At 42.9% G+C, this 26,115-nt stretch overlaps 1 protein-coding gene across 6 annotated transcripts in view; it reads right to left on the bottom strand.

Moving 5' to 3' along the window:
* INVS (inversin) overlaps positions 1-26,115 on the bottom strand; it is a 161,389-nt gene that overhangs the window by 23,559 nt on the left and 111,715 nt on the right. For all 6 annotated transcript variants that reach the window (XM_047829967.1, XM_047829961.1, XM_047829964.1 and 3 more), the window contains 2 exons: positions 19,959-20,171; positions 7,247-7,521 (listed from right to left, as the gene is read on the bottom strand). In XM_047829967.1, the coding sequence (XP_047685923.1) occupies positions 7,247-7,521; positions 19,959-20,171 (488 nt within the window). The remainder of the gene's footprint in view (positions 1-7,246; positions 7,522-19,958; positions 20,172-26,115) is intronic.

A 26,115-nucleotide genomic window follows, 5' to 3' on the forward strand; every position in this document is an offset into this window, starting at 1 on the left:
TTCACTGGAGAAGTGGTTAATTCCAGGGCTTTAAGGCGGGGGTAGAGATATGATGAGGTTTCATTTTTGAAGAGACCAATCTGTTCCCAGAGAGGAAAATGGATTAGGGGAGCCAGAGCAGATAAGTAAAACCAGTTAGGAAGCTACTATAATAGTCCAAGTTAGAGATGAAGGTAAGAAGATGCCAGGCAGAATATATGGTGGTAGATGAGAGAGAGAAAATGGGTTTGAAAGATATTTAGGAAGTAAATGAGATAAGACCTGGTGACAGATGGGGCATGGGTGGTAAAGGAAAAGGAGATAAGGATTACTCCTGGACTGAACGTACAGATGGATGAGTATATCGCTAACCAGTACACAGAGCAGGTTTGCATAAAATTTTCATCTGTCCTGTCTTGGATAGGTTGGGTTTGCGACGCCTTTGAGACATCCAAGTGAAGACATAAGTCAATCGGAACAAGGAGAAGAGGTCAGGGAGTCTTTGGCATATAGGTGGTAACTGACATTTCTGCCTTACCCACTGTACACGTGCCGAATGTAAGGGCCCACGTACTCCCACCAGTCATACCCACTAGCTCGGCAGCCCATATGGTGAGAAATAAGATAACACCAGGGATGGCCCTTAAAACAGTGAGTTTCTCCTCCACTAGACTCTCCTGAAAACCACACTGACTCAAAGACAACTTTATCTTACCACCTCCCACAGGCCATCTGCTGTCAAGTCCTCTCAATTCTACTCTCCAGACCATCCTCTACTCTTCACCCTTCTGCTACTGTGTCTTAGTTAGGCCCTCTAAACCCAGCCTCCGCTCAGTGATCTTCCTAAATATTATGTCTCCTTCCTTCCCTACCTTTTATTTGAAATAATAATGAGGTTAATTACAATAACAGCTCATATTTATAGAGTGCTTTAGGCACTGTGTTTAAATCTTTTCATGGGTTATCTCATCAATGTTCACAAATTTCTAAGACAGGCAGTATTATCATCTATCATTATTATTATTATTTTTACAAATAAAGAAATGGATGCTTCAAGAGGTTAAGTAACTTGATCAAGATTATATAGCTAGTAAGTGGTAGGGTCTAAATGTGAACCTAGTTTATTTGGTTCTAAAGCTCATGCACTTAGCCATGATGCTCTACACACTCTGTAAACAAGAGAGGAAGAATTACTATGTGAGAGAAGAAAGAAATCACTTACTAAGAGACCTTGGGCAAACTCCTCTTCCATGGCCTCAGTTTCCTGACTTGTGTTGAGAAGGCTGTACTAGATGCTTTCTAACGACCCTCAAGCTCTAACATCGTCTATTTCTATGAGACAGGATGAAGGAGAAAAAGAAGTGGCCCACATTTCCCATCTTTGGGCTCCTAGTGGGATGCCCACCTCTCAAGGTCTACACTGTGTGCGTAGTGATTGGCTGAAGCAGCTGAGACCCTTCTTCATGACCCTTCTTAGCCAAACACAAAGTATCTCGGGGTGCCATCTGCCCAATTATGTTGGGGTTTCCCAGGAATACTGTGCTAGAGAAGCTCCAGTCCAACGGCCAGTCTCGATTCCTAGATGTATCTCCCAATTTTCCTTTGCACTCTGGCCTCTTAGGCAGGTAAAGGAGGGCAAAGGCTGCCCGTGAAACTGCAGCTCCCTCTCCTTACACCTGAATCAGGCTCACTAGCCTCCATTCCTCTTACTTTTCCCCCAAGTTTGGATGCTGGGCTTCTCTGAGGCACTGTCCATATATTTGAATCTGGCTCTTCCCAAAGGTTCTTTATTCAGGACACCAGTTCCTGCCCTCAGATAAATGAGGAGCTCCCCTGCTTCAGAAGTGCTAGGTACACAGAAATAAGAGACACATTGCTCCTTGTGGCCAAAGATTCTTTCCATCCCAGTGTAGAATGTGATTTTGCAACATCTTCAAACCATAGGTGGAGTCTATGCCTCCATCCCCTTGAATGTGGACTGGCCTTGTGAGTTGATTAACAGAAGGTGGCAGAAGTGATACGAAAGTTTTGGAACCTAGGCCTCAAGAGAGCTTGTCACTTCTGGCTTTCTCTCTCTTAGAGCACTGCCCTGAGAACGATATGCAAGGAAGATGGTCTAACCTCCTGGAGGCTGAAAGGGCATGAGAAGGGAACTGAGACACCTTAGCCAACAGCCAGCACCAATGTGAAGGACGCCATCTTGGACTTTCTGGCCCAGCCAACCTTCCACCAGCCACATGAGTGAGCCATAGCAATCTAGGAGAGGAACTGCTCAGACAACCCACAGAATTGTGACAAATAATAAATCGTTGTTTTAAGTCACTCAGTTTTTGGGGTCTTGTTATGTCACTAGAGATAACTAACACAGAAACCGACAGCCTAACAAGAAAGAACCCATACATGGACTCGGACCGGTTAGTGAACAGAAGCTGGAAAGGCAGTGAAGAGACTATTAGCACAGGCTGAAAGAACAAAGAGGAAATCACTACTGGAGTCTGGAGAATGGTCCATTGTATTACTCAGTGGCAGAATAAAGGGCAAAATTGGCATAAGTTACCTGTAGTAACTTAGAAGACAGAAAACATACCTAATGAATTTATAAACATGGTTTAGGAGATTTCCAGTTTCAATCACCAAAGAAAATATCAACTGGCCTTTTTAGCTGCGTATGATAAGGTGTGGGGAGAAAGAAAGAAAATTAGGAAAGAACTTCTCAGTTTGCATGTGGAATCTAGAGGAAATATACAGAACCTAAAATGTGCCGGGTTAGAAACTGTTTCCCATTTTCATTCTTTCCAGCCAGTGAAAGAGTCTCGTAGTAAAATACAATTTATGGATAAAGATCAAATCAAGAGAATTACTGTGCAACCCTGTATTAAGACCTCAAAAATATCTAAGATGGTGTGTTGTAGGCACTCTAAACTAAACAAAAGAACTTTAAGAACTTCAAGGGCATTTTACTACAGCATCCTGAGCCACCCAAAATAGAGAGAGGCCTGTCTGGGAAATAATTATGGATGTATTTTTTTTTTTAATTAAAAAAATTTTTTTGTAATATTTATTTATTTGTTCGTTCGTTCATTCATTCATTTATTCTGAGAGAGTGTGCATAAGCGAGAGGGGTGCAGAGAGAGAGGGAGAGACAGAGAGAGAGAGAATCCGAAGCAGGCTCCACACGGTCAGTGTGCGGAGCCCTACATGGGGCTCAAACTCACAAACTGTGAGATTATGACCTGGGTCAAAACCAAGAGTCATATGCTTAACCGACTAAGCCACCCAGGCACCCCTGGATGTAGTTTTAGAACATGGAGTGAACCCAATCAGATTCATAGGAAACCCAGAAAGTTTCTGGGGTAATTGCATCACAAAGAGTATCACCAGCTTGAACTGCTGAGGCAGTTCAAAACAAACGGGAGCCTCTGGAACCTCAAATTCCTATTGATCGGAAATAGGTTGAGAAAGCTATTTAACCGCAAACAAGGGCTATGTCTTATGGAAAGGAAGATGTCTCAGAGAGCAGAACTGAAAGCCCAGGTGGAAGAGCCAAGTGACAAGGAGAATAATGGACTAGGAAACCACACACAGGGGTAAAACCATAGCCTAATCAAGGAACATTCCATACTTCAGAGTAGGGGACCTGCTAAGGTATAGCCAGCTGGCTTTCAGAATTGCTATGAGCTACTGACTGTTATGTGCCTCTCATTTCTCCCCTTGTGCAGCAAGGGTGTCTACTATGGTTATTTTGTCCCTGCCTCACCATTGCTTGTTGGGTGTGTTTGGGGGTTGATAATGTGTGTTTGGTTGACCAGTCCCTGAACTGGGATGATTCACACCTGGGGAAACTTGACAACATCTGGACATGACATACGCCTCAAGAGCCCAAACTTCAAGCTTCATGTGGTGACTGAGATGACATTTTTGGGTCCTGAGAAAACAGTGAGAATATTGTGCCTGCGGGAGGAATGTGAATAATCTGTGGCCATAAAGGACCTGTGCTAGAGTGTTCAACAGTCGAAAACTGCTTCCATCTTAGTGTGCACAAAAGTAGAGTATATTTCTAAATCACATTTAGTGTCAGGCTGGTCATATAACTTGCTTTGATCAATAGAATGCAGCATGCAAATTTTAGAGCCTATTCCTGAAGAGGTCCTGTAGCTTCTGCCTTTGCTTTCTTAGAATGATGCCCTGTGACCACTGTGTGAGGAGGCCAGTCTAGCCTAATGGAGGATGAAAGACCATGTAAAGCAGAGTCAAGGAATCCCAGCTGATAGCCAGCATCAACTGCCAGACATTCAAGTCAGTCTATCGTAGACTGCCCAATTCAAGTGACCCTCCGCCTGTATGTAGTCACATGAGTGACACCAGGTGAAACTGTAGAGGAACTGCAGTTCCAACCCACAGAGTCATGAGAAATAATAAATTGTGGTCCTAAGCCACTTAATTTTAGTGTAGTTTTTGTTTGTTTTTTCACATAGCAGCGGATAAATGAAACAACCCTGATCTTAAGATCTTGTAATCTATAGGAAAAAATAGACAAATAAGCCAGTAATAATCACAATAAAAGGTGGCGATCTTTCTAACATGGAGGTGCAGAAGGCCTATGGGAGCATATAGCAGGAAAATGAAGGCTTGTTTAGTGGGGCGGTATGGCTGTATAGAGGGAGGAACATTCATCCTGAGATCTGAAAAATAAGAGGCATTTTTATCCATAGGGATAGAGGGAATGTAATATGCAGTGACCTCAAGCTAAGAAGGCATTTACTCAAATTCAGCATGGTTGGTACATCATGGGAGTCTAGTTAACACTACCTGAATGAATATATAACAAGGCATCAGACCTCCTTAAAGTATACCTTGCTGATGCATTATCACTACAAAGTGGGTTATGGAATTATATTCTGGGTATGTTTATGATAATTCATGTGTGCTTTTATGTAGTTGTTTTTGGCTAGATCATCAGTGTGGTTTAATAATAGTAGTTACTGAAGACCTACGATGAGTCGTGGGCTATGATACGTTTTCTACATTAATTATTTTATTTCCACTTATAACTGCCTTGCAGGGTAGAGTATGCCCTCATTTTCTTTCTTTTTCAAAACTGAAGTATAGCTGATACACAACGTTACCTTAGTTTCAGGTGTACAACACAGTAATTCTGTCATGCTATGCACCACAAATAGCTGCCATCTGTCACCATACAGCACTATGACAATACCATTGAGTATATTCCTTATGTTGTACTTTTCTTTCCCATGACTTACTCATTCCATAACTGGAAACCTGTACCTTCCACTCCCCTTCACCCGTTTTGCCCACTGTCCCACTCCCCTCCTCTCTGGCAACTATCAGTTTGTTCTCTGTATTTATGAGTTTATTTCTGCTTTTTTTGTTTATCCGTTTGCTGGTTTTTGAGTATGCCTCCCCATTTTATAGCTAAGGAAATTAAGGTTCAGAGAGATAGAATGAATTGTCCAAGCCCTGAATCGGGTCACCGTGAGATCTAATAGACTTGTTTCTGGGGTCCACAAAGTCAGAACTATGTTTATAATAATACTAAGACATTAATTGCCTTTTTCACTATGTTGGCATTTGCACTTAGATTCCTGGAGGGTTCTCACTGTTCCCTAATTTATAAGAATGGCTCAATATACTTAAATTGCTTCGTGCAAATATTATAATATACACTGAATACCTGTCTTCCTTCTGGGAAGTTGGAGTCGTAGTATATGCTAGAGATGTATGGTACCTATATCCCTGACCCCATAAAATTCCTGGAGTCCTAAGTTTAGGTTTGCTTTCCTGGTAGATAAAAGGCTAACTGGTTGTCACAATTCATTGCTGGAAGAAGAACTGAGCATGTCTTATGTGTGATTCCACTGGGAGAAGACTCTTGGAAGTTTGCACCTGGTTTCTTCCAGACTTTGCTCCATGTGCCTTTTCCCTTTGTTGATCTTGATTTGTAGCCCTTTGTTATGATAGACCCCACCTGTGAGTACAAACACATGATGAGTCTTGTGAGTGCTCTTAGCAAATTACTAAACCGGGTGGGGGCGGGGCGGGGTCTTGGGGACGCCCAACACACTAAGTGAAATCTAAACAGGATAAATTCCCCAAAATCCATCTCAAGACACATCATATTAAACTACTCAAAACTAAAGATAAAGAAAAATCTTGAAAGCAGCCAGAGAGCAGGGACATGTTACCTGGAAACATTACCGAGGAACACCCATTCGAACGACTGGATTTCTCATCTGACACCATGGGGCCCAGAAGAAGGGGCACGGCCCCTTTCAAGTGTACGTTCTGGATCTGGCTCACCAACTTGTCAGGAATGAGACAAAAACCTCCTCAAAGGAAAACTCAAAGAATTTGTTGGTAACAGAGCTATCCTTAAATACTGACTAAAGAAGTTTCTTCAGACAGAAAATGATAAAAGAAGGAATCTGGAGCACGAGGAAGGAAGACGAAACAAGAGGAAAACAGAACTCTGGGTACAAAGAAGAGAGTGTCCTTTTCCTTATGGCTTTTATAAATTATATTTGATGATTGAGACAAAATTAGAATGCCATCTGGTAATCAATGATATTTAAAAGCGGGGAAGGTAAAGGTACCTAAATGGATGTAAGGTTTCCGCATTTCACTCAAAGTGGTAAAATGTCGGGGCGCCTGGGTGGCTCAGGTGGGTGAGCATGCGACTTTGACTCAGGTCATGATCTTGTGGTTTGTGGGTTTGAGGCCTGTGTTGGGCTCCACACTGAGTGCAGACCCTGCTTGGGATTCTCTCTACCTCTCCCCCCTCTCTTCCCCCCCTCTCCCACTTGCACACACGTGTGCTCGCTCTCTCTCTCTTGCTCAAATTAAATAAAAAAATAAACTTTAAAAAGTGGTAAAGTGTTATTAGTTATAAGCCATATATATATATATATATATATATATATATATATATATATACACACACACATATGTATATATATGACACATGTAAGTATATGGTAATACTCAGAGCAACCACCACAAAAACTGTAGAAAGAAATACACTCAAAAACACTATAAATTAATCAAGATGGAATCCTAAATGATGTTCAAGTAGTCCACAGGAAGGGGAAAAAAGAAACACAGGAATGAGAATCAGAGGAAATAAAGGAAAATATATAATAAAATTGCAGTCTTAGGTGCTGCCATAATTACCTTAAATGAATTGGAATAAATACATCAATCAAGAGAGCCCACAGTCCACGGGTTGGCATCAGATAACAAGGGTACCTACCATTTGGCTTTCTGGGGTCTGTTCCCTGCACATCTGGGGGGCTGTTCCCAGCCTCCCTCTGGGGGGCTCTGCCTGGAGATCCTCGACAGGCTCTCCCCTCAGGGTCCTGGGCTGCGCTGCTGGTGGGATGCTGTTTGCTGGGGGTCCAGCTCTGCCTGTGGGGCTCAGCCTGGGTGCTGGGCACACAGGGAGGGGCTTGGGATCTGCAGGAATCTGGGCTCAGCCTTCCCTTCTGCTGTTCTGCCTCTCTTCGTTTGTTTTCTTCCTCTCGCTTCCTGGAAGCAAAGCCAAGGGGAAAGAGGAAAAAAATTAGAAGAGCGTGACCCATTCAAATATTCCTGAGTGAGATTTAAATTTTATGAGGAGCTACCACATCACAGGAGGGATTTGGAAATTCATGATTACCACAATGTCACAATTTTCAGTCTTTTTTGCAGACCTTAGAGCTCAACAGAAGATGAAGCAGAGAAGAATCTTATAGATCAGCCTTTGCCCAGCTGGGGCACACGTGATGGAAAACTATGTTTGTGAGATACGACAATCCTAAGGTGTGTGCGCCCAAGCGCAGGTGTGTGGGATCCCTGCCTGTGACTCCACGCCTTTTTCTCCTATTCCAGAAAGCACATCAGAATGCTGCTGAGAGTGCCAGTCACAGGGGTGACCTTTAATCTTGTCTATTTCTTAAAAAAGACCATCGGCAAACCTTAGGATTATATGAAACGATTACTTACAAAGCACCTCATAACTGATTATAATACACCTGTGAGTTGCCACATGGCTATCCAGAGCTCCAGCTAAGGAGGCAAAGCCACTCATTTTGCAGATGAGGTCCAGAAGGCAGGAGGATTTTCAAAAAGTCATACACAAGTCGTGGTGGCGAGGCTGGCACCTGTGGATAGCAACGGACTAGAAGAGGGCTGGCCAGGAGAGGCCAGGAGGAGAAACGAGAGGCGATGGGAAGAGGATGGGTCTGTGACAGCCCAGTTCCAGAAAGGGGCAAGTTGCCTGAGGATGAAGGAGGTGAGTTAAGGACAAGGTTTGTGTGACCAATAGCATCAACTGGTAGGGATTTCCAGGGGAAAGAAAGGGGGAAGAAAACTAACATTTATTGAGCATCTTCTGTACTGGGTACTGAGGACCATGGGGTTCGAGCCTCCCTACAGGAAACTTCGATTCAGAAGGGACACTGAGGAAACAAAGACCTAACAAATAATGGAGGAAGTGCTCTGCTAGTGTGCTTGCACAGAGCAAGTAGTGATTAGTTTTGTCTGGAGGAGTCCGGAAGCTCCCGGCTGGGGCTTCTCAAAGATGTGAAGTCTGCTGGGGCAGATTGGATGGGAATGAGGAGTTCGGTGGGAGGGAGCAGTTTGGGCGAAGGCAAGTAGTGTGGAAAACTGGGTCTGTTTTGCCCCTTCTCATCTTTGAACGATGCTTGCTATACCCAGCAGGCACTCAATGCAGATTTGCTGCCCAGATGACTCAGTTATTGCTCAGGAAGAGAATTAGGTGGCCACATAAGGTTCAGGTTCAAGTAGAATGAATGATTCGGTGTAGTGGAGAGAAGCCCACGCTGGGAAGTATGAGAAATTTTCTAGTCCTGCCCCTGCCAATAACTACACTGAGCTGGTCACTTTCCTGTTCCTGAGACTCAGTTTCCCCAGGTCTGACACTTGTGTGATAGTTTATAACCTGGAATTGATTTAGGGGTCTGTTTAGAAGCCAGATGTCTTTACAAAACCTGGGATATCTTTTGTAACCAGAGAGATGTCTTTTATTGTTATAGTTGGTATCAGAGTCCCTCTTGGGGGAGGGAGGACCTTGTTTAGACAAATATTGTAATCAGCTTCAGAACGGACCTGAGGGCTGGCAGCAGGTGAGACGTTTGGGACCTAGGTGGTGAGTGGCCCTGAGGCTCCAGGGTAGGGCTATACTGTGGTGACAAAAAAAAAAAAAAAAAAAAAAAAAGAATGTTTGAAGCTCCTGACAGGAGGGAGGAGATGAAAGAACCAGAGAGAGAGAGAAAGGAGGGGGAAGAAAGAGAAGATGGAAGTCTTAGCATTGTGTAGAGCAAGGGCCAGGCCAAAGAGAATCCTCCATGGTGAGATGATGGAGAAGGACTTTACATCTGTGCTCGTCACACTTTAACCCACAGAGTCTCCTGACATCTCATTAAAATCTAGGTTCTGATTTAGCAAGCCTGGAGTGGGGCTCAAGATTCTGCATTTCTAGGGGCATCTGGGTGGCTCAGTTGGTTGAACTTCTGATTCTTGGTTTCAACTCAGGTCATATATCCTGGTTTGTGAGTTCAAGCCCCGCATCAGGCTCTGCATTGACAGTGCAGAGCCTGTTTGGGATTCTCTCTCTCTCTCTCCCTCTCTCTCTGCCCCTCCCCTGCTCAAATGTTCTGTCTCTCTCTCAAAATAAATAAATAAACTTTAAAAGAACAAAAAAAGGCTCTGCATTTCCAATAAGCACTCAGGTTATACAGGTGCTGTGGGTCCCTTGAACCACACCTTGTGTAACAAGGCTTAAGAGAATAGAAAAGTGTCATATGGACTGTGAACTACACCAAGATGGGCTATGAAGTGCGATTCTCCTCAGTGATGCAACTTTTTGTAAGGTCTACTAGGCTCATACCACTTTTTTATAAGCACCCTGACAAGCTGCAGAGCTAAGATACCAGACATGGAAGCAAGAAGCAAGAGTGAGGCAGACGCACTAAGCCTCTGCAAAATCACAGAATTCAGATTTCCATAGGCTGTGGGATTTGAAGCAATGCTTGTTTAGATCTCAAGGGACAGAGAAGACCCAGATGTAACCCGCTATCTGGGTTACACTCTGATATAAAGCCTTGTCCACTTAACTTCCCCTTCTGAAGGTTTTTTGTCCTGTGGTGAAAGCTCCCGATCTGGGGTCCACGCTTGCTTATCTAATGGGTTCCCACCGGCTCCCATCTGAGCAGAAGTGGCCAGATGGGTTGTGCTAACTCCTGTGTCGCTCTGATGTTTTCATTTGACTCTGGTTTTGTTCCACGCTTTGCCAACTGCTGACGCCCGAGTGTGCGGCCCTGCAATCGACAGGCTGGCTGGACGGCCTGTCATCATCAGCGCCTGAGATTCGTATGGATGCTAGCAGGTGCCAGTTCAGTGTGAGCTGTGCGGGAGAAGGCTGCTTTTCAGAAGGTGGAAGCATCTGGGTGGCTGAAGTGCCGCTAATTGATCTAACAGCCTTGCTCCTGGCAGGCAGGGGGACGGCCTCTCTGTTTATGAGCACCGATGAAGAGAACTGCTCTAGGAGAATATTGGTCATTTCGATAGACACACACGTGCGGTTGTCTGGCTTGGCAGCCACATGGATCTCACTGCCATTAAGAAGGGCTTTGAGGTGATAAATTAGACTTTGTTGTTTGAGCGGTCATTTCTCTTTCTTTGGGGAAAGCAAACAGCTTTCCTTTTCAATTCCAAGAAGCCACTTGCAATCAGCCCCTGGGCAACCCTTGTTACTGCAAACCTTTCTGGGCCTCCAACAGAGACAGCCACAGGGCACACAGGGGATCCGGCCTTTTAGAGTGATCAGGATGTCCAGAAAGCAGGGGCTCTCGGCCTTCTGAAGACTTCTTTGGAAGGGGAGGTTTGCAGGAGGGTGTTGTTTTGTTTTGTTTTGTTTTCATTTTGGTAGAACCAAGTAAAGCAGATTTGGAAGAAAGAATGCAATTATCAGAATATATCATTAGACCCTCAGTCTGTGAATAGAAATAAATTAATGTTTAAAAAATTTGACTCATTAACAAAAAAAAAAAATCTTCCGGGCGGCACACCGCCCACAACTGTGCAGTTCTCCAGAGCTGTGGCTCTTGATGTAAAAGTAGTGATCCCTGGGGAAAAGGGGGGCGGTGGGATTAGAGCTGGGAACGATGCATAACCTGCATCCTATGTATATACCCGCTGCCTTAAAACAAAAGCAACAACACGGGGTGCCTGAGTGGCTCGGTCAGTTAAGTGGCTGACTTCAGCTCAGGTTATGATCTCACAGTTTGTGAGCTTGAGCCCCACGTGGGGCTCTGTGCTGACAGCTCAGAGCTGGAGCTTTCTTCAGATTCTGTCTCCCTCTCTCTCTGCCCCTCCCCCCACTCACATTTCATCTCCCTCTCCAAAAAGATTAAAACAAACAAACAGAACCAACGACAGCAACACACATGCACACACAGGATACAGCCCGAGAGGAGAACATGAGCCTATGCATATCCCTGGGGAATAAGGTCCAGCGCCACTGTTCAGGCCCAAGTTCAAAGGAATTTCAGGTGATTCATTTTTATTTGGTAGATAAGGAAAACGAGGCAGAGAGGTAAGTGATTTACCTATGACTACATGGCAAACTACATACAGCTGAGCTGGAACTCAGCTTTTCACCCCTCCCTGTACAATTTACCTCTGTGACTGAGTCGTTTTTTTTAACATTTCACTTCATCTTTTTCTATCATTTAAAAAATGAACTGGGTCATAAGAAGAAACTGCTAATATTGCATCAGAGTGGCCATTAACAGCATTTCAACCTAGCCCCGGATGTAGCCTTTCATCCTAAAACTCTCAGATGCAGTAATTGTCCTGAAATTTAAGTGTTTTTTCTCCAACTAATTTATTACAGAATGTGTAAGTTCTAGTAATCTTCGTGGGGATTATGTTATAAACTCGACCTATTTTGGTCCAATTTAGCAAACAAACACTAGAAAAAGAATCAGTGCTATTCTAGTTTATATGAAAAACTGAAGAGAAAAAAAAATCCTGTCTATGACACAGCAAGTAACATTTTAGCAGGAGATTTATTAACATGGTGGAATGTTCACACACAAAATAGTCCTACCTTGTCCTCTCCTTTTTTCTATTATCTTAAGGGAAACTGACCAGACAGCAGTTTTCAAAGGACTGCCAATTAGTCTGGTTTGTACAGTCTTTTCTAGAGCAATGCTTATAGCTCCCCAGAGGCTTAGAGTATAAAAAAGGGAGAAAGTCAACTGAAGATGACATCATTGGCAATGTCCATTTTGGGTCCTGTGCACCACAGAGCAAAGAAAGTCTCCCAACTGTAGGCTGAAGGACCTGGGGCTGTTTCCCCCAGGGCAGAAAAGATTTAAGGGACACATTGCTGCTGCAGATCTCTGAGGTGCTATTGTGAGCCACTGGCGTGCCCTGCAAACCCTCCAGATCAGACCTAAGTCCCAAGGATGGGGATTTCTCCAAATTAGTGGCCTAGATGGCAACTGCAGAAATGGGCCAATAAGAAACTCAGTAATCAAAAGATTGCCTGATGTGCAGAGAATCAGATCAAGGGCAATCATTTAAATGACTTGGCCATCCAATGGCTTAGCATCTCAGGACTGGGAGTGTTTGTCTGCAGTGTGGCACAGATCTGCCTCTGGACCTGGACAGTTTGAGTCCTGGGAGGAGATGATTTTTTTCTACCCTCCTATGTGGCTTCCATAGAGAGCTGCATTTGCCCAGTTTTGACAAGAAGAAACTAGTTCTGTCAGACACCGCAGAAAGAAGCAGGGTCTTTCCCATTCGAGGAGTATTCAAGTTTCCATTGCCATGGATGTAGGGCCTATGAGGGGTTTGAAAGATGTGATTAGAATGGCTTCACAAAAAGGGACATCTAGTTTGTTTCGACGTCCTGTTGTTGGACCAATTTAACTGGGCTTTGCCCTAATGACATTCTTGATTATAGTCTTGGTGTAGGCTTGCAACCAACTAATCTTCTTAATTTTCTCAAAAATTTAGGGAGAATTTGATGTGCTCTGCCATGGTAGTTAGCTTTGAGAGTAACAGGAAGAATTTTTTTATTAAACTATGTTGCAGAATTGTGATGGTGGCTTGGCACCACTCTTTTTTTTTTTTTTTGAGAGAGAGTGAGAGTGGGGTAGGGTAGAGAGAGAGAGAGAGGGACAGAGGGAGAATCCCAAGCAGGCTCCATGCTGTCAGCCCAGAGCCTGATGCTGGGCTCGAACCCATGAAGTGTGAGATCATGACCTGAGACAAAATCAAGAGTTGGACGCTTACCAACTGAGCTACCAAGTTGCCCTAATACCATTATTTTTTTAGTTTTTAATTTTTAAAAAATGTTTATTTATTCGTGAGAGACAGCGAGAGCAGGGGAGAAGCAGAGAGAGAGAGAAGGGGAGACACAGAATCCAAAGCAGGCTCTAGGCTCTGAGCTGTCAGCACAGAGCCCAACACGGGGCTTGAACCCACGAGCTGGGAGATCATGACCTGAGCCAAAGTCGGACGCTTAACCGACTGAGCCACCAGGTGCCCCACAATACCATTCTTTTAACAACAACACTGGAACAACTGAACAAATACTGGGTTAAGAGAAAAACTGATTTAGGGCCTGATTCTGGTTACACTTATAAGAAGAAAGAAAGAAAGAAAGAAAGAAAGAAAGAAAGAAAGAAAGAAAGAAAGAAAGAAAGAAAAGAAAAGAAAAGAAAAGAAAAGAAAAGAAAAGAAAAGAAAAGAAAAGAAAAGAAAAGAAAGGAGAAAGGGAGGAAGGGACGGAGGAAGGGACGGAGGAAGGGAGGGAGGGAGGAAGGAGGGGAGGGAAGGAAGGAAGGGAGGGCAGGAGGGGGGGTGGGGGAAGCAGGGCTGATGCACGCTGGCCTGTCCAAACAGATGCTGGCACCTGAAGACAGCCTGCAGCCCAAGTGTGGTTGGTAGGAGTCCTGGCTTAAGGCAGGACTGAGATTCCTGTGCCATCTTTCTCCTTTACTAGCTGTGTAATTTCAGGACAGTTAACCTCTATGTGGTATTTTCCTTATCTATGAAATGAGATTAGAGATAGTTGCCCTGTGTCTACCTTACTGAATGATTGGATAGACTTAATGAACCAATATATAAGAACTTTGTAAGCTGTAAAGTACTATATAAACGTAATTGGTCATTACTGCTTTTTAGGTAAAGCTGTTAAGATAAAGCTGCCCCGTGACAGGATCTGGTTAGAAGTGAAGAAATCAGTGTCTGGCATGGGTTCCTTGCAGTCTAAGAGCCACAGGGCTTGGCCTGATGATACTTTCAGAGATGCTCATTGATGAAACCACACAAGTCCCTTTCCTACAAGAGCCGCTTTAATCATCTCTCTCCAACTTCTCGTGGGTCCTGCATTCATGGCAATGGAAATCTAAATACTCCACTGGAATGGGAAGGAGCCTGTTCACTGTTCTGCAGTGTCTGACAGAATTTTCCTTTCTTCAGCATTGGGCAAACACAACGCTCTGTGGAAGCGACACAGTGGTTTCATGTTCAAATACATGCAGTGGTGACCCCCTTTGCTCTTACGTTTCTTTTAAGAATCAGAATAAAGAACTGTCATAAACCTGTCAAATGGTAATTTGCTCATGAGAAATATCAAGGGAGCTAGGAAGCCAAAGACACAGATACAGAAGCACCAGTGTGTGTTGTGAGGATAAATGGTATGTAAACATAGTTCCTGCCTGAGTAGGGCAAACAATTAAAGTGGTACTCTTACAGAGATCCACAGAATTGAAGGAGACCTAAGAGAGTATCTGGCCCAAGCTTCCCACTTGGCTGAGGGGGACACTAAGGCCGAGAATGAAAAATGATACATGTAACGTTTCAGACCCACTGTAGGGGCACCTATTAAACATTTAGGATTTTATGATTAAATGCTTATTAAATCTCAGGTATTTTAAGAGACTGGACATATGGAGACACACAATATAATCCCTGTTCCCAAGGAGTTGACAGTCTAGTGGGGGAATGAGGCCCATTCACTCCTGCAGATGGTTCTGCGTGTAATGGCTTCTGGATGTGATGAGGGCCAACATAGAGGGATCTACATGGAACTATGGGGGATGTGGGAGGCAGTGACTACACTGGAAGAAAAAAAAACACCTAGAAAGGGTGTCAAATGAGAAAGAGGGAAGGAACTGAGAGGTTATAAGAGCGTGAGCGAGGACATGCAACCCAGGTCTCAGAGAATCTTTGACTCAGAAGAAATCTCAAAGACTGGCTCTTCATACAGCTGAAAGAAATTCCTTGTATATCACCCCGGCGAGATGATAATTCAGTTTCTGCTGGAATATTTCCAGGGAGAGGAAGCTGATTACCTCACAAGGCATAAAAGGTTCCGCTCTAACCTTTTCAGTTGGTGTTGTGTGGTATGTAATGGGGTCTTCTGTACGATTCTGTCTCTTCATTGTCACTGAATAACAGGCTGAGTAATATCTGGTCTCTGACTTCCTCTCAAGGGAAGAAGAAAATGTCACGTGTCTTAGGACCTTTGACTTATAGAATGTTAGAGCTGAGGAGCGGGGAGCTCAGATATCATTTAGTCTAATGGTTTTTAAAAGTCTCTTTGTGACTCATGGACTTTTTTGACATTGTGATAAAAATATGTAGGTCTCCTCCCCCAAAATGTCCATATGCTCATGATATACAAACCGTTGCATACAGTTTCAGGGCATTCATGGAGCCCCAGAGTCCATCCTGGATTAAGAAATCTTTTCATTTCTTGGGAAATGGGAAACTGAGGCTCAGAGAAGTGGGATGAAATGGAGTGGAATCATAGGAGTGATTTCCCATGGGTCAGACGACAATGTGAGCACAGGAGTCGGGCTTATGGATCAACCCTGGAGAAACTCATTGCCAGACTGAAGATGTTCAGGGAAGCAGGCAGTAAGCGGATCTATTATAAATTGAAAAGGAGACTTGGGGTAGGAGTGGGGGTGCCAGGAGCACTTTCTTTATCTGAAAGTTGGTTTATGGAAAAGGGTGTAGACTTTTCTCTTTTACTTTAAGGGGTATCTCAAGACCAAAAGGTAGAAAAGAACTTCTGACAGAATTGCGCTCTACTGGAATGTGCTGTTTGAAATCTTTGTCACTTGACTTTTTTGAGGACACAGAACAACCTCCTTAGAAGGGACTTCAGCATCACAAGAGTTTGAACTGGATGACTCAAACTGGACTTGATTATGTTAACTCTAGGAGACATATGCAATCTCATAGAGTAGCCAGAAGGCAGCTCAGGTCTCCCAGAGAGTATGGTAAGTTAAGGAAAGGGAAATGTGAGGAAGTGAGGGAAGTTCAGGATGGCGGAGCCCTCAAGTGTGAGGGTGTGGGAGGGAGGCAGTCATGGAGAGAAATGGGACTTGGAGATAGAAGCGGAAGCAGAATGATGAAGGGTCTTATGTGGGAGCATGGATGGTATTCAAGAACAATGGCCCGTGTAGCATGGTGGGACATGAGAATGGAGGCAAGAGGACATTTCAAGAGGAATTAACAGAATCAACGGTGGCATCACTAGCAGGGAAATCAGGAGGCGAGAAGAAAGGCTGTGCTGATGAGGTGTAGGTTTCACAGTGAGTCTGAAGTGACAGTGACAACAAGACACAAAAATGGAAAGTGTTGGCAAGTCACAAAAGGACAGCAAAGTGGAAATGCCCACTAGGCAACTGATGATGTGGAATCAGAGTTCCAGGAGGTCAGGATGTGAGACAGATTAATGGGCTATCTACAGAGATGAAGTCACTGAGGTTTCATGAGTAGACACCTTTCCAATGGAAAAAATGTATAGCATGAGTAGAAGTCTAAGGAGCGAGTCTGCAGAGCTGACCTCAGTATGGAGATGGTATAATTAAAAAGCTGTGAGAAGGAAGAGATGGAGAGATAGAAGAGAGCTGGGATTAGAGAGTGAAATAAAAACCCAGCAAAATGGAAGCTTCCGGGGACAAGAGTGATCAACATAAATACAGTCTTGTCTAGTGTGCATTCAACTGTGTGCTATGGCAGGTAAATTATAGCAATGTTCCTTTTGGCAACAACATAGGTGGTGCAGTGTGAGTTATAAAGTGCTTTTAAGTGGATTATAGGTATTTCTTAAATAGTATTTTCTGAAAGAAAATGCCTTGGAAAGCATGACTAAAACTTTGCTCTCTCCCAATTTCTCTATCAGTAAATGAGAAGTCATTTGAAGCTTAATAAGTTCTTTTCACATCGTTGCTTTAAGGATGGTGATCTGTGCCATCCCGATGTACTATGCTGGGAAAGGTAGACCGAGGCGGTGCCATGTGCCTGGGTCACCTTGGCCAGCGAGGCAGTAGCAGCGAGGACTGAAGTCAGCATTCTGATTTTTGTTCCTTAAAGCCCAAACCACATCCAAAGTTAAACACTGACTCAGATCTTAAGAAATAACTTTTGAGAAATAAAATTAAAACAAATGAAATCAGTTTCTTCTCCCTTTAAGTATTTCTCTTGGAGTCCTATGCCCACAAGCACCGTAGGAGGTGATGGTTAGACTGTAAGAAATTTGTTTACTTCCAATAATGACACCTAATAGAGGAAAGATTGTGACTGAGAAAAAGGAAAGAGGTTACGTTCCCAGTTTGGGCCATTTCAGATATTACCTCAGTAAGCACAGCTCCCACATAACAGGTTTTTAAAAATGACCTTCAGGGGTGCTGGGGGGCTTAGCTGGTTGAGCATATGACTCTTGATTTCAGGTCAGGTCATGATCCCAGGGGCGTGAGATTGAGCCCTACGTCAGGCTCCGTGCTGAGCGTGGAGCCTGCTTAAGATTCTCTCTTTCCCTCCGCCCCTCCCCCACTTGCTCTCCCTCTCTCTCTCTCAAAAAAAGTAATAAAAAACTTTTTTAAATGAACTTCAGAAACTAAGAACTAAGAACAAAGAGCACCCATTGTCCATAGCCGTGAAACCAACCAGGATAACAACGAAGGGGGGGTTGGGCTAGATGGTCCCTTAATCCCCCTACCTTTTCAAACCCTCAGGACTTGGAGTCACAAAAGGCCTGGTTAGGAAAAAAAAATATTCTAAGGCTCTATTTATGCATGTCCTGAAGTGAAAGCCCTTCCTCTCTATAGGAGATCTTCTGACAAATGGATTCTTGGTTCTCGGCTCTATGCTGACTCAGCAGTGCCTGTCCAAACTCTTGGCCCCCCGGGGTATACGGCCACTAGGCAGCACTGCAGGCAAAGGAGAGAAGGAAGAGGCTGAGATCATTAACAGAGAAGACTGGGGCGGAGGTTCCACAGAACTGGAGAGTGCCTACAAGTCAGCTGGTCTAGTTTGTCATGTTTCATAGATGAAAAAACTGAGGCTCAGAGGACGGATGCTGTGTTACCCTACAGCCCCTCTATTCTGCTGGAAAGGGAGTTTGGGGACTCCAGGGCCCCCTCTCTATGCTAATGAAGTAGAATGTGTTTGGACTAATGCACTCCTTTTTCTTTTTTAAGTTTTTTGGTGGGGGGGGGTGTGCAGGGTGGGGAGGATATACAAAGTCGTTGCCTTTGTACAGTCCCACCAACATATTCAGGTAGGTGTGACTTCAGATTCTGAAAACAGATTCTCACCCATAAAAACCTGAGTTTATGGAAACATCAGATGGAAGGAAATATAGCATTCCATCCCTTACAGAGAATATTTAACTTACAACTCAGGATAATTTGCCATGTGTATTAAGTAATACCTACTTAACAGTTGTCATTCTCATGCAAGGAAATTTCCTAATAAGGATAGAAGAAGAGGCACGTGGAGAGGCCTCAGGTTAAACCGGATTCTTTGGCAAAAGCGAAGAGAAGAGAACCTCATAAAGAGAACCGTGCAAGACAGTATTTCCTAGGATGCCACCACTGCGGTAGCTTCAGTCACAGAAAATGATGTCTTCCTGTCAATCTCATCTACCAAAGGCCACCATTATGGTTAGCATCCCAGTTCACAGTGGCATTTAACTTCTCACTAAAATGGCTTATCCTGCCTTTTATTATTATTTCAAATTATTGTTTATTACACACCTGCTTCCCCCTTGTGGGTAAGAAATGGAAGGATTCAAGATTTAGAAACATTCACGATCCAGCCAGGAAGTTAAGATTCTGCCCGTTGTCTTCCGCATCAGAGGTTTGGGGACCTATACCTCCTGATGCAATAGTCCCCTGCTAAATAAAGCACCCCAACAAAGGCATCCAAGAAAAGGTAAACCAAGGCATAATCTAAAATCAATCACTTTTGGTAAAATAATCACACTGTGTATGTAATAGGCACACATGACTATTTTACATAGTCTGTAAAAATAGTGTGAGGTCCTTGAGGCAAAATCACTATTTTCTCTAAGGGCTCTAGCCAAGAGTTTTGTATGTACAGTAAGAACCCAGTCAATATTTTGTGAACACATCACATGAGTTAGTACAGATTTGATAAGGAATAGGTGGTGAGGGCAAGTTATTCACACAACTTGGTCGCTTTAATCAAATCAAAACTAGACGCTTCTCATGAAGTAGGTTAGAAACTGGTGTTGGTTTCCTGTGGAAAGGCAGGAAAGGAAGGAGGAGGAGCAGTTATCTCTATGTAGCTTCCTGTAGGTAAGCTCCTGCCCCCCACTCCTTGCCATCGTGGCTGTGGCAGTGGTTTGTCCCCGGGTTCGAACCAGAGGGGCTAACCTAGACGAACAGCCAGCCACCAAGTAGAGACTGGGCCTTGGTCCTTTCCTGTAGCCTCAGTGCCCCGCAGGCCTGGTAGGCAAAAGGGGGTGGGGTGTGACACGGGGACAGGGATCAAAATTATTTCTTTCTGATCCTCTTTGGATTCCTCTTCCTGGCCACTGCCCCCCTTCCCCCCACACCCCCTGCCCCGGGCCCCCTTCCACCCTGATTCTGGGCTGTGAGAACATGATGTCCACAGCTCTCACTTACTTGGCAGCAGCATCTTTTCTCAACTGTTCGTGCTTCATGAGGAGATTTTTCCGATCTCGAAAAGCTTTTCTGACCTTGTACCCTTTGTAGACCGCCTGGATTTTGAAGGCAGCGATGTCTTGTATGGCTGCGATGGACAGGGCGCCGTGCTCCAACATGAACTGGATCACTTCATGGCGCTCACCGAGCAAGGCATAGTCAAGGGGAGTGTACCTGAAGGAGGAAGGTATTTTGTAAGTGTTGGCATGTAACCTGAGGTACAGTTCAGCTGCCAATATTATGCAGCAAAGGAAACTTCATTCTGACATGTGGACTCTTCCTCAGGCAAGGCTATCTTGTGTACTCCAGGGCTGTTCCTTTTTTTTCTGAGGGGACAAAACAAGGCAGGAGCTGGGGTCAGGTGCTTTGTGTCACTGACCATGATGGTTCCTGGGTCTTGCTTGCTGGCTCACAAACCGGGGGCTATAGGAACACATGATCACTTTTCTTCTTCCCCATGTGCCAAATAACACCCTGCTCCTATCTGAAAAAGTACTGCAGATAATTTCCTGTGGGACTCATAAGTTTAAGCCTGGGACTACTGATAGTTAATGCTTGTGAAATAAAAAATACATCTCCAAATGGACAGATTTAGTATATGAAGAGGATGGCCCTTTAAATCAGAAAGCATTTATTAAGTAGTTTGGGGACAGCTGCATAGCCATCTGGAAAAAAAAAGGAAGATTCTTGTATCAGATTTTACATGAAAATGAGTTCTGGATGAAGCAAAGACCTAAATATAGAAAAAGAAACTGTGGAAGTACTAGAAGAAACCAGGGAAGACTTTTTAAAAAATTAGAGTGGGAAGGTCTTTTCTAATAAAAATAGTACAAAACTCAAAACTGTAAGAGAATATTGACAAATCCAACTACATAAAAATAACAAAATTTGCAGGGCAAAAAACACCAAAAACAAAGATAAAAGAGAGTCCTCAGAACAGGAAACACTGATGGCTCCTAAATATATAAAAATATGTGCAGCTTCACTCATTTAAGAGAAATATAAATTAAGACTAACAAGGAGAGTTAGGTTAGCTAACCAATGAGCAGGTTAGCAACGATTAGAAAGTTTAATAACACACTGTGCTGGTAAGGATGCAAAGACAGGCTCCCTATGTACTACTTTAATCTTCAGAAAGACCAATTGGGCAGTATCTATCAAAATTGTTCCCACATCTGTCCTCTGGCATTTCACTTGCAGGCATATATCCCAGAGACCTGCTCTCGTGCGTGCGTGCGTGTATGTGTGTGTGTGTGTGTGATGCTTTCTATGTAAGGATATTCATAGAGGCACAGTTTGAAATAGTTAAAGAATGGAAACAACCTCAGGATCCATCAATAGAATACTGCTTACATAAAGTACAGGCCATTTGTGTAACGAAGTCATTTCTATAATGCAGCCATTACTGTGGCATATGAATAAAATAAGGAACAATGTCCAGGATGTCTTGTTAAATGAAGAAAAAGAAAAACAATTAAGCAACAGAACAGTATTATGGCATGCTCCTTTTGAATAAAAAAAGAGAACATATCCCTGTATTCTTGTTGATGTAAAATGTATCTCTAGAAGTTTACCAAGAAACTGGTTGACAGCGACATCTCTGGGGAGGAAACGGTTTGTCTCAGAGGCAGGGGTAGGAGGGACATTTAGTTTTAACTGAATGCTTTTTTATGCCTTTTATTTATTTATTTTTAATGTTTATTTATTTTTGAGAGAGAGAGAGAGACAGAGTGTGAGTGGGGAGGGGCAGAGAGAGAGGGAGACACAGAATCTGAAACAGGTTCCAGGCTCTGAGCTGTCAGCACAGAGCCCAACACGGGGATCGAACCCACAAACCATGGCATCATGACCTGAGCCTAAATCAAGAGTTGGATGCTTAACCAACTGAGCCACCCAGATGCCCCTTTTATGCCTTTTTATACCTTTTAAATTCTGTACACTGTGCATACCTTTTTGATAAATATATTATTTAGAAAAGATGGGTTTTATTGTCATATAGCTATATATTTGAATCTCAACTGGCTACTTTCTAGATGTATAATTTTGGGCAAATTCCTTTCTTAAAATATATCCTTTCTATTTCTGGAAATATAAAATAATTGGATAAATACACAGAAGAAAATAACAGTCATCTATATTCCCCCCCCCCCTTAGAATTAATCAGTGTTATTATCTCGGCAGGTATGTTTTTTAAATGATTACTTTTTAATAATGACACATATTTTAAGTATTAAAATAATGCAAAAAAATACAAAAATTGAAGTAAAATAAAATCCCAACTCTACCTTCCAACAATGGTAATGCTGACTGTCACTTCTTAACCAACTTACCTCTCCTCACTACAGATTTGGCATGAAGAATAAATGAAATGATAAATCCAAAGAAGATAACACTGTGCCTGGCATAAAAGAGGCAATTAATAAATGTCAGCTGTTGTCATTATTATTATAGGACATGCACTGCATCAGGGTTTGTGATACCATGGTCACATGTCATCGATATTGTTCCCACAGGACCCAAGCTAGGAGTTATGGCCACCTAACGACTGCTACTGATCTGATTCCTCTCTGGGAGACTGTTACTAATCCAACACAATCAGAGGTGTTATGAAGAAATGATCAGCTGATTTATGAGGTGGAAAAACTGATGATTATATGGATGCATGATTAGACACAGAAAATCATCCAGTGATTATAGAGATTTTCTCTCTTCAAAATTCACCTGACAGTCATAGTCAGACGTCAATGGAGGAGATTTTTCAGTATAAACAAAGGGTGGTTTGGTCACTTCTATAAGGAAACTGAATTCAGAAGGAAGTCTGTATGTTAGAATTAAGAAACTCTCATTTTTAGGACATCTTGATCTGTCTTCGCTGTTCAGGGACCAGAAGGCCCTATAGTAGAGGTGCCAACATAAACTTTAAAAACATTATCTATAAGTAGGTAGCGTCTTGTAAATTCAGAAGAACTTTAAAATTTTTTTTTTAATTTTTTTTTCAACGTTTATTTATTTTTGGGACAGAGAGAGACAGAGCATGAACGGGGGAGGGGCAGAGAGAGAGGGAGACACAGAATCGGAAACAGGCTCCAGGCTCCGAGCCATCAGCCCAGAGCCCGACGCGGGGCTCGAACTCCCGGACCGCGAGATCGTGACCTGGCTGAAGTCGGACGCTTAACCGACTGCACCACCCAGGCGCCCCATAAAATTTTTCACTGTATATTCTATTTAAAAATTTTATTATTTTAAAAAATTTTAATTCTAGTATAGTTAACATACTGTACTGACTCAGTTTCAGGTGCACAATACAGTGATGAAGTGATCAAGATAAGTGTAATCACTACGTATTCTAGAATATCTTTCATGACCGTACTCTCTCCCAATGGAAAAAATTATCAGAGTCACAGAACTCTATGACAGTAGAGCTAAACTGAATTTTGGAGGTCTTTTGGCTTAACAGCTTCATTTCATAAATGAGTAAATAGATTCAGAAAGTTTAAGCAACTTGCTGAAGGTTATGTAACTAGTTCCCTGCAGAACCCAGACCTGAACTAAGACTGTATGACTCCCTGTTCAGTAATCCTTCCACAGCACATCTATCAGTCCTGGAATATAATCCTCGTACAGAATGAAGCTGCTTCTCAAATCAACGTGCAAATTACGTATGCAGTTAGTAGGTTTGATCATCTTTTCTAGAATTACTAATAGGAGTGTCTTTTTCACACAGTATACAAGCAGGATTATCAAAATCTGGTGTGTGAAAGTAAGGCCCAACCTCTGCCTTTGCTGTATCTCTCAGGCCACTTGTGGATGGAAAATTGTATTTTAAATATCTTTATCACGAAAAACTGTATTTTTATTATGAGAAACTTCAAGCATAAAAATAGCACAATAACCATTTATATGCTCATTACCCAAATTTAACAATTAGCAAGATTTCTGCCACATTTGCTTCCTCCAACTCCTTTCTTATTATTTTTGCTGAAGTGTTTTAAAGCAAATCCTAGACCTCCTATTATTTAATCATTCTGCACTGCGGTATTGATCCATAAATAATGTGGACACGAGCACAACGTCATTACAGTATTCAGCAAAATTAACAGGAATTCCTTAGCAAATTCTAGTACCCACTCCAAACACAGATTTCCCCAATTTTCTAAAAAAATGCCTTCTTTATAATTGGCTTATTCAAATTAGGATTCTTGGTCAATATTTGATTCATGGAAACACAGTCCAAACATCCAGAAATATTTTAAGACCGAAGTCTATGCCTAGTGTTTGGGCACTGACCATATTGCAAATTACTACTATTGAATCTTTCTTCACCCCAAATTCAATTTAGAAACACTCAAGTGCTGTGAATATTCCCATCGATGCCGGAGGGTGGCTGTCAGATAGTTATTGACTGAAAGCCAGCGGTAGTTGGCAAAAATTATGTCTATACAGTGCACATCAAGTGCTTGGTGTCAGTGCATGAGAAGTAAAAATTAGCACCACGTTGATGGTAACCAGTCAAGAAACAATGTAGATAAAGCCAAGAGACAAGATACAATTGGCCTTGCCTGTGCAGGAATGGTCTGATGGGATGAGTGGAAGGCCTAAACTGGAATGTCAATAAACATCAAAGGCAGAGCCGGGTTCTGACATTTGCACGTCAAGGTGCACTGCTGATGAAACATTAAAGGAGACTGGGATATTGCCACTGTCTCTTTTCATCTAAAGATTGGCAAGTACAGTTAGGAGGATTTTTCCTTCGGTCTTTTGGTCTGTAATTAACATATGTTTACTCTAGGAGGCAGTAAGCACCTTAATTCATACTCTTACTTAGGCCTGAAATTTAAGGCTTCCCCTAAAAATGGGAACTGAATTACAACAACAAATGTTTTTACTGTTTCCTAAGAAAACAGCAGTCAGGCAGTAAATACTGTTATAGAATAAATCCTTTCTAATAGACCTAATAAATCACCACAAATTCCTTAGGATTCTTAACCTTTCCCTTTTGCCTTTATGGGATTTCTAAGAGCGAAATCTTCCCTCTCACATATCTGCTTTCATGTCAAAACCTCAGCCTTGAGGATTCTGCTTGGCTTTCCAGCTTCCTTCAATGTCCAAACCCCTAAATCTTCGAGTCTTCTTGGTTTTGCAGTTGTCATTTGACTATAATAGAGACAGTGAGTTCTTTATACAACCCCTTCCAAAGTAAGACATACTAGTCTGATTTACCTAATACTGTATGTACTCGAAGAATTCCAGAGTTTCTTTCTTTCTTTTTTGTTTTTTTTTTTAAAGTTCATTTATTTTGAGAGAGACTGAGACAGCACAAGTAGGGGAGGGGCAGAGAGAGAGGGAGAGAGACTCTCAAGCAGGCTCCACACTGCTAGCGCAGAGCCTGATGTGAGGCTTGAATCCACGAAGCCGCGAGATCATGACCTGAGCCAAAACCAAGAGTTGGATGCTTAACCAACTGAGCCACCTGGGCGCCCTAAAGAATTCCAGAAATTTCTAATGCAGGTGTGAGGCAGGGGAAGCTACTGGGAGCCTGAAAGCATCAACTCAACAATGCAACAGTTATTTACTGAGCACTTACTTCCTGAAAAGTACTGTGAGCAACACAGAGATGACGATTCTCTTCAGGAGTTCTCTGCTAACACGGAAAAAGGATTACATAAAATTATCAGATAAAGTGAAGTGTGCTAAGTGCTATACAAACCCACAGTGTGGGGGAGAGCTTTGTTTGGAACACCTGCCTCGGGGATCAGAACAATCTTCTTAGATGGGACTGCATTTGAATGGAGGAATGACGTGACTAACGATTATATTAGAAATATGATTTAGGGAGGCTACTTGGGAAGCAAATGAACTGAAGGAGGGAAATTTCAAAGGGTGCAGAACAGCAAGGAGGCATTGCGATAGTCCCGGGAATGAGTCAAAGAGGGCAAGATTTAGACAATGGTGCTGGTAATAAAAAGGAAATGACAGTGTGAACCAAGGAGAGACACTGAGTCTGAAAGACAGATTTAGAACTCACTGGCACCCAGGTGATTACTGAAGCCTCTGTGGAGATGGGCTGAGAGGAAAGATCTAATCCTTGAAGAATGTTTACATTTAAAAAATAAAAAAA

This window comes from Prionailurus viverrinus, chromosome D4, assembly GCF_022837055.1.
Source record: "Prionailurus viverrinus isolate Anna chromosome D4, UM_Priviv_1.0, whole genome shotgun sequence".
NCBI lineage: Eukaryota > Metazoa > Chordata > Mammalia > Carnivora > Felidae > Prionailurus > Prionailurus viverrinus.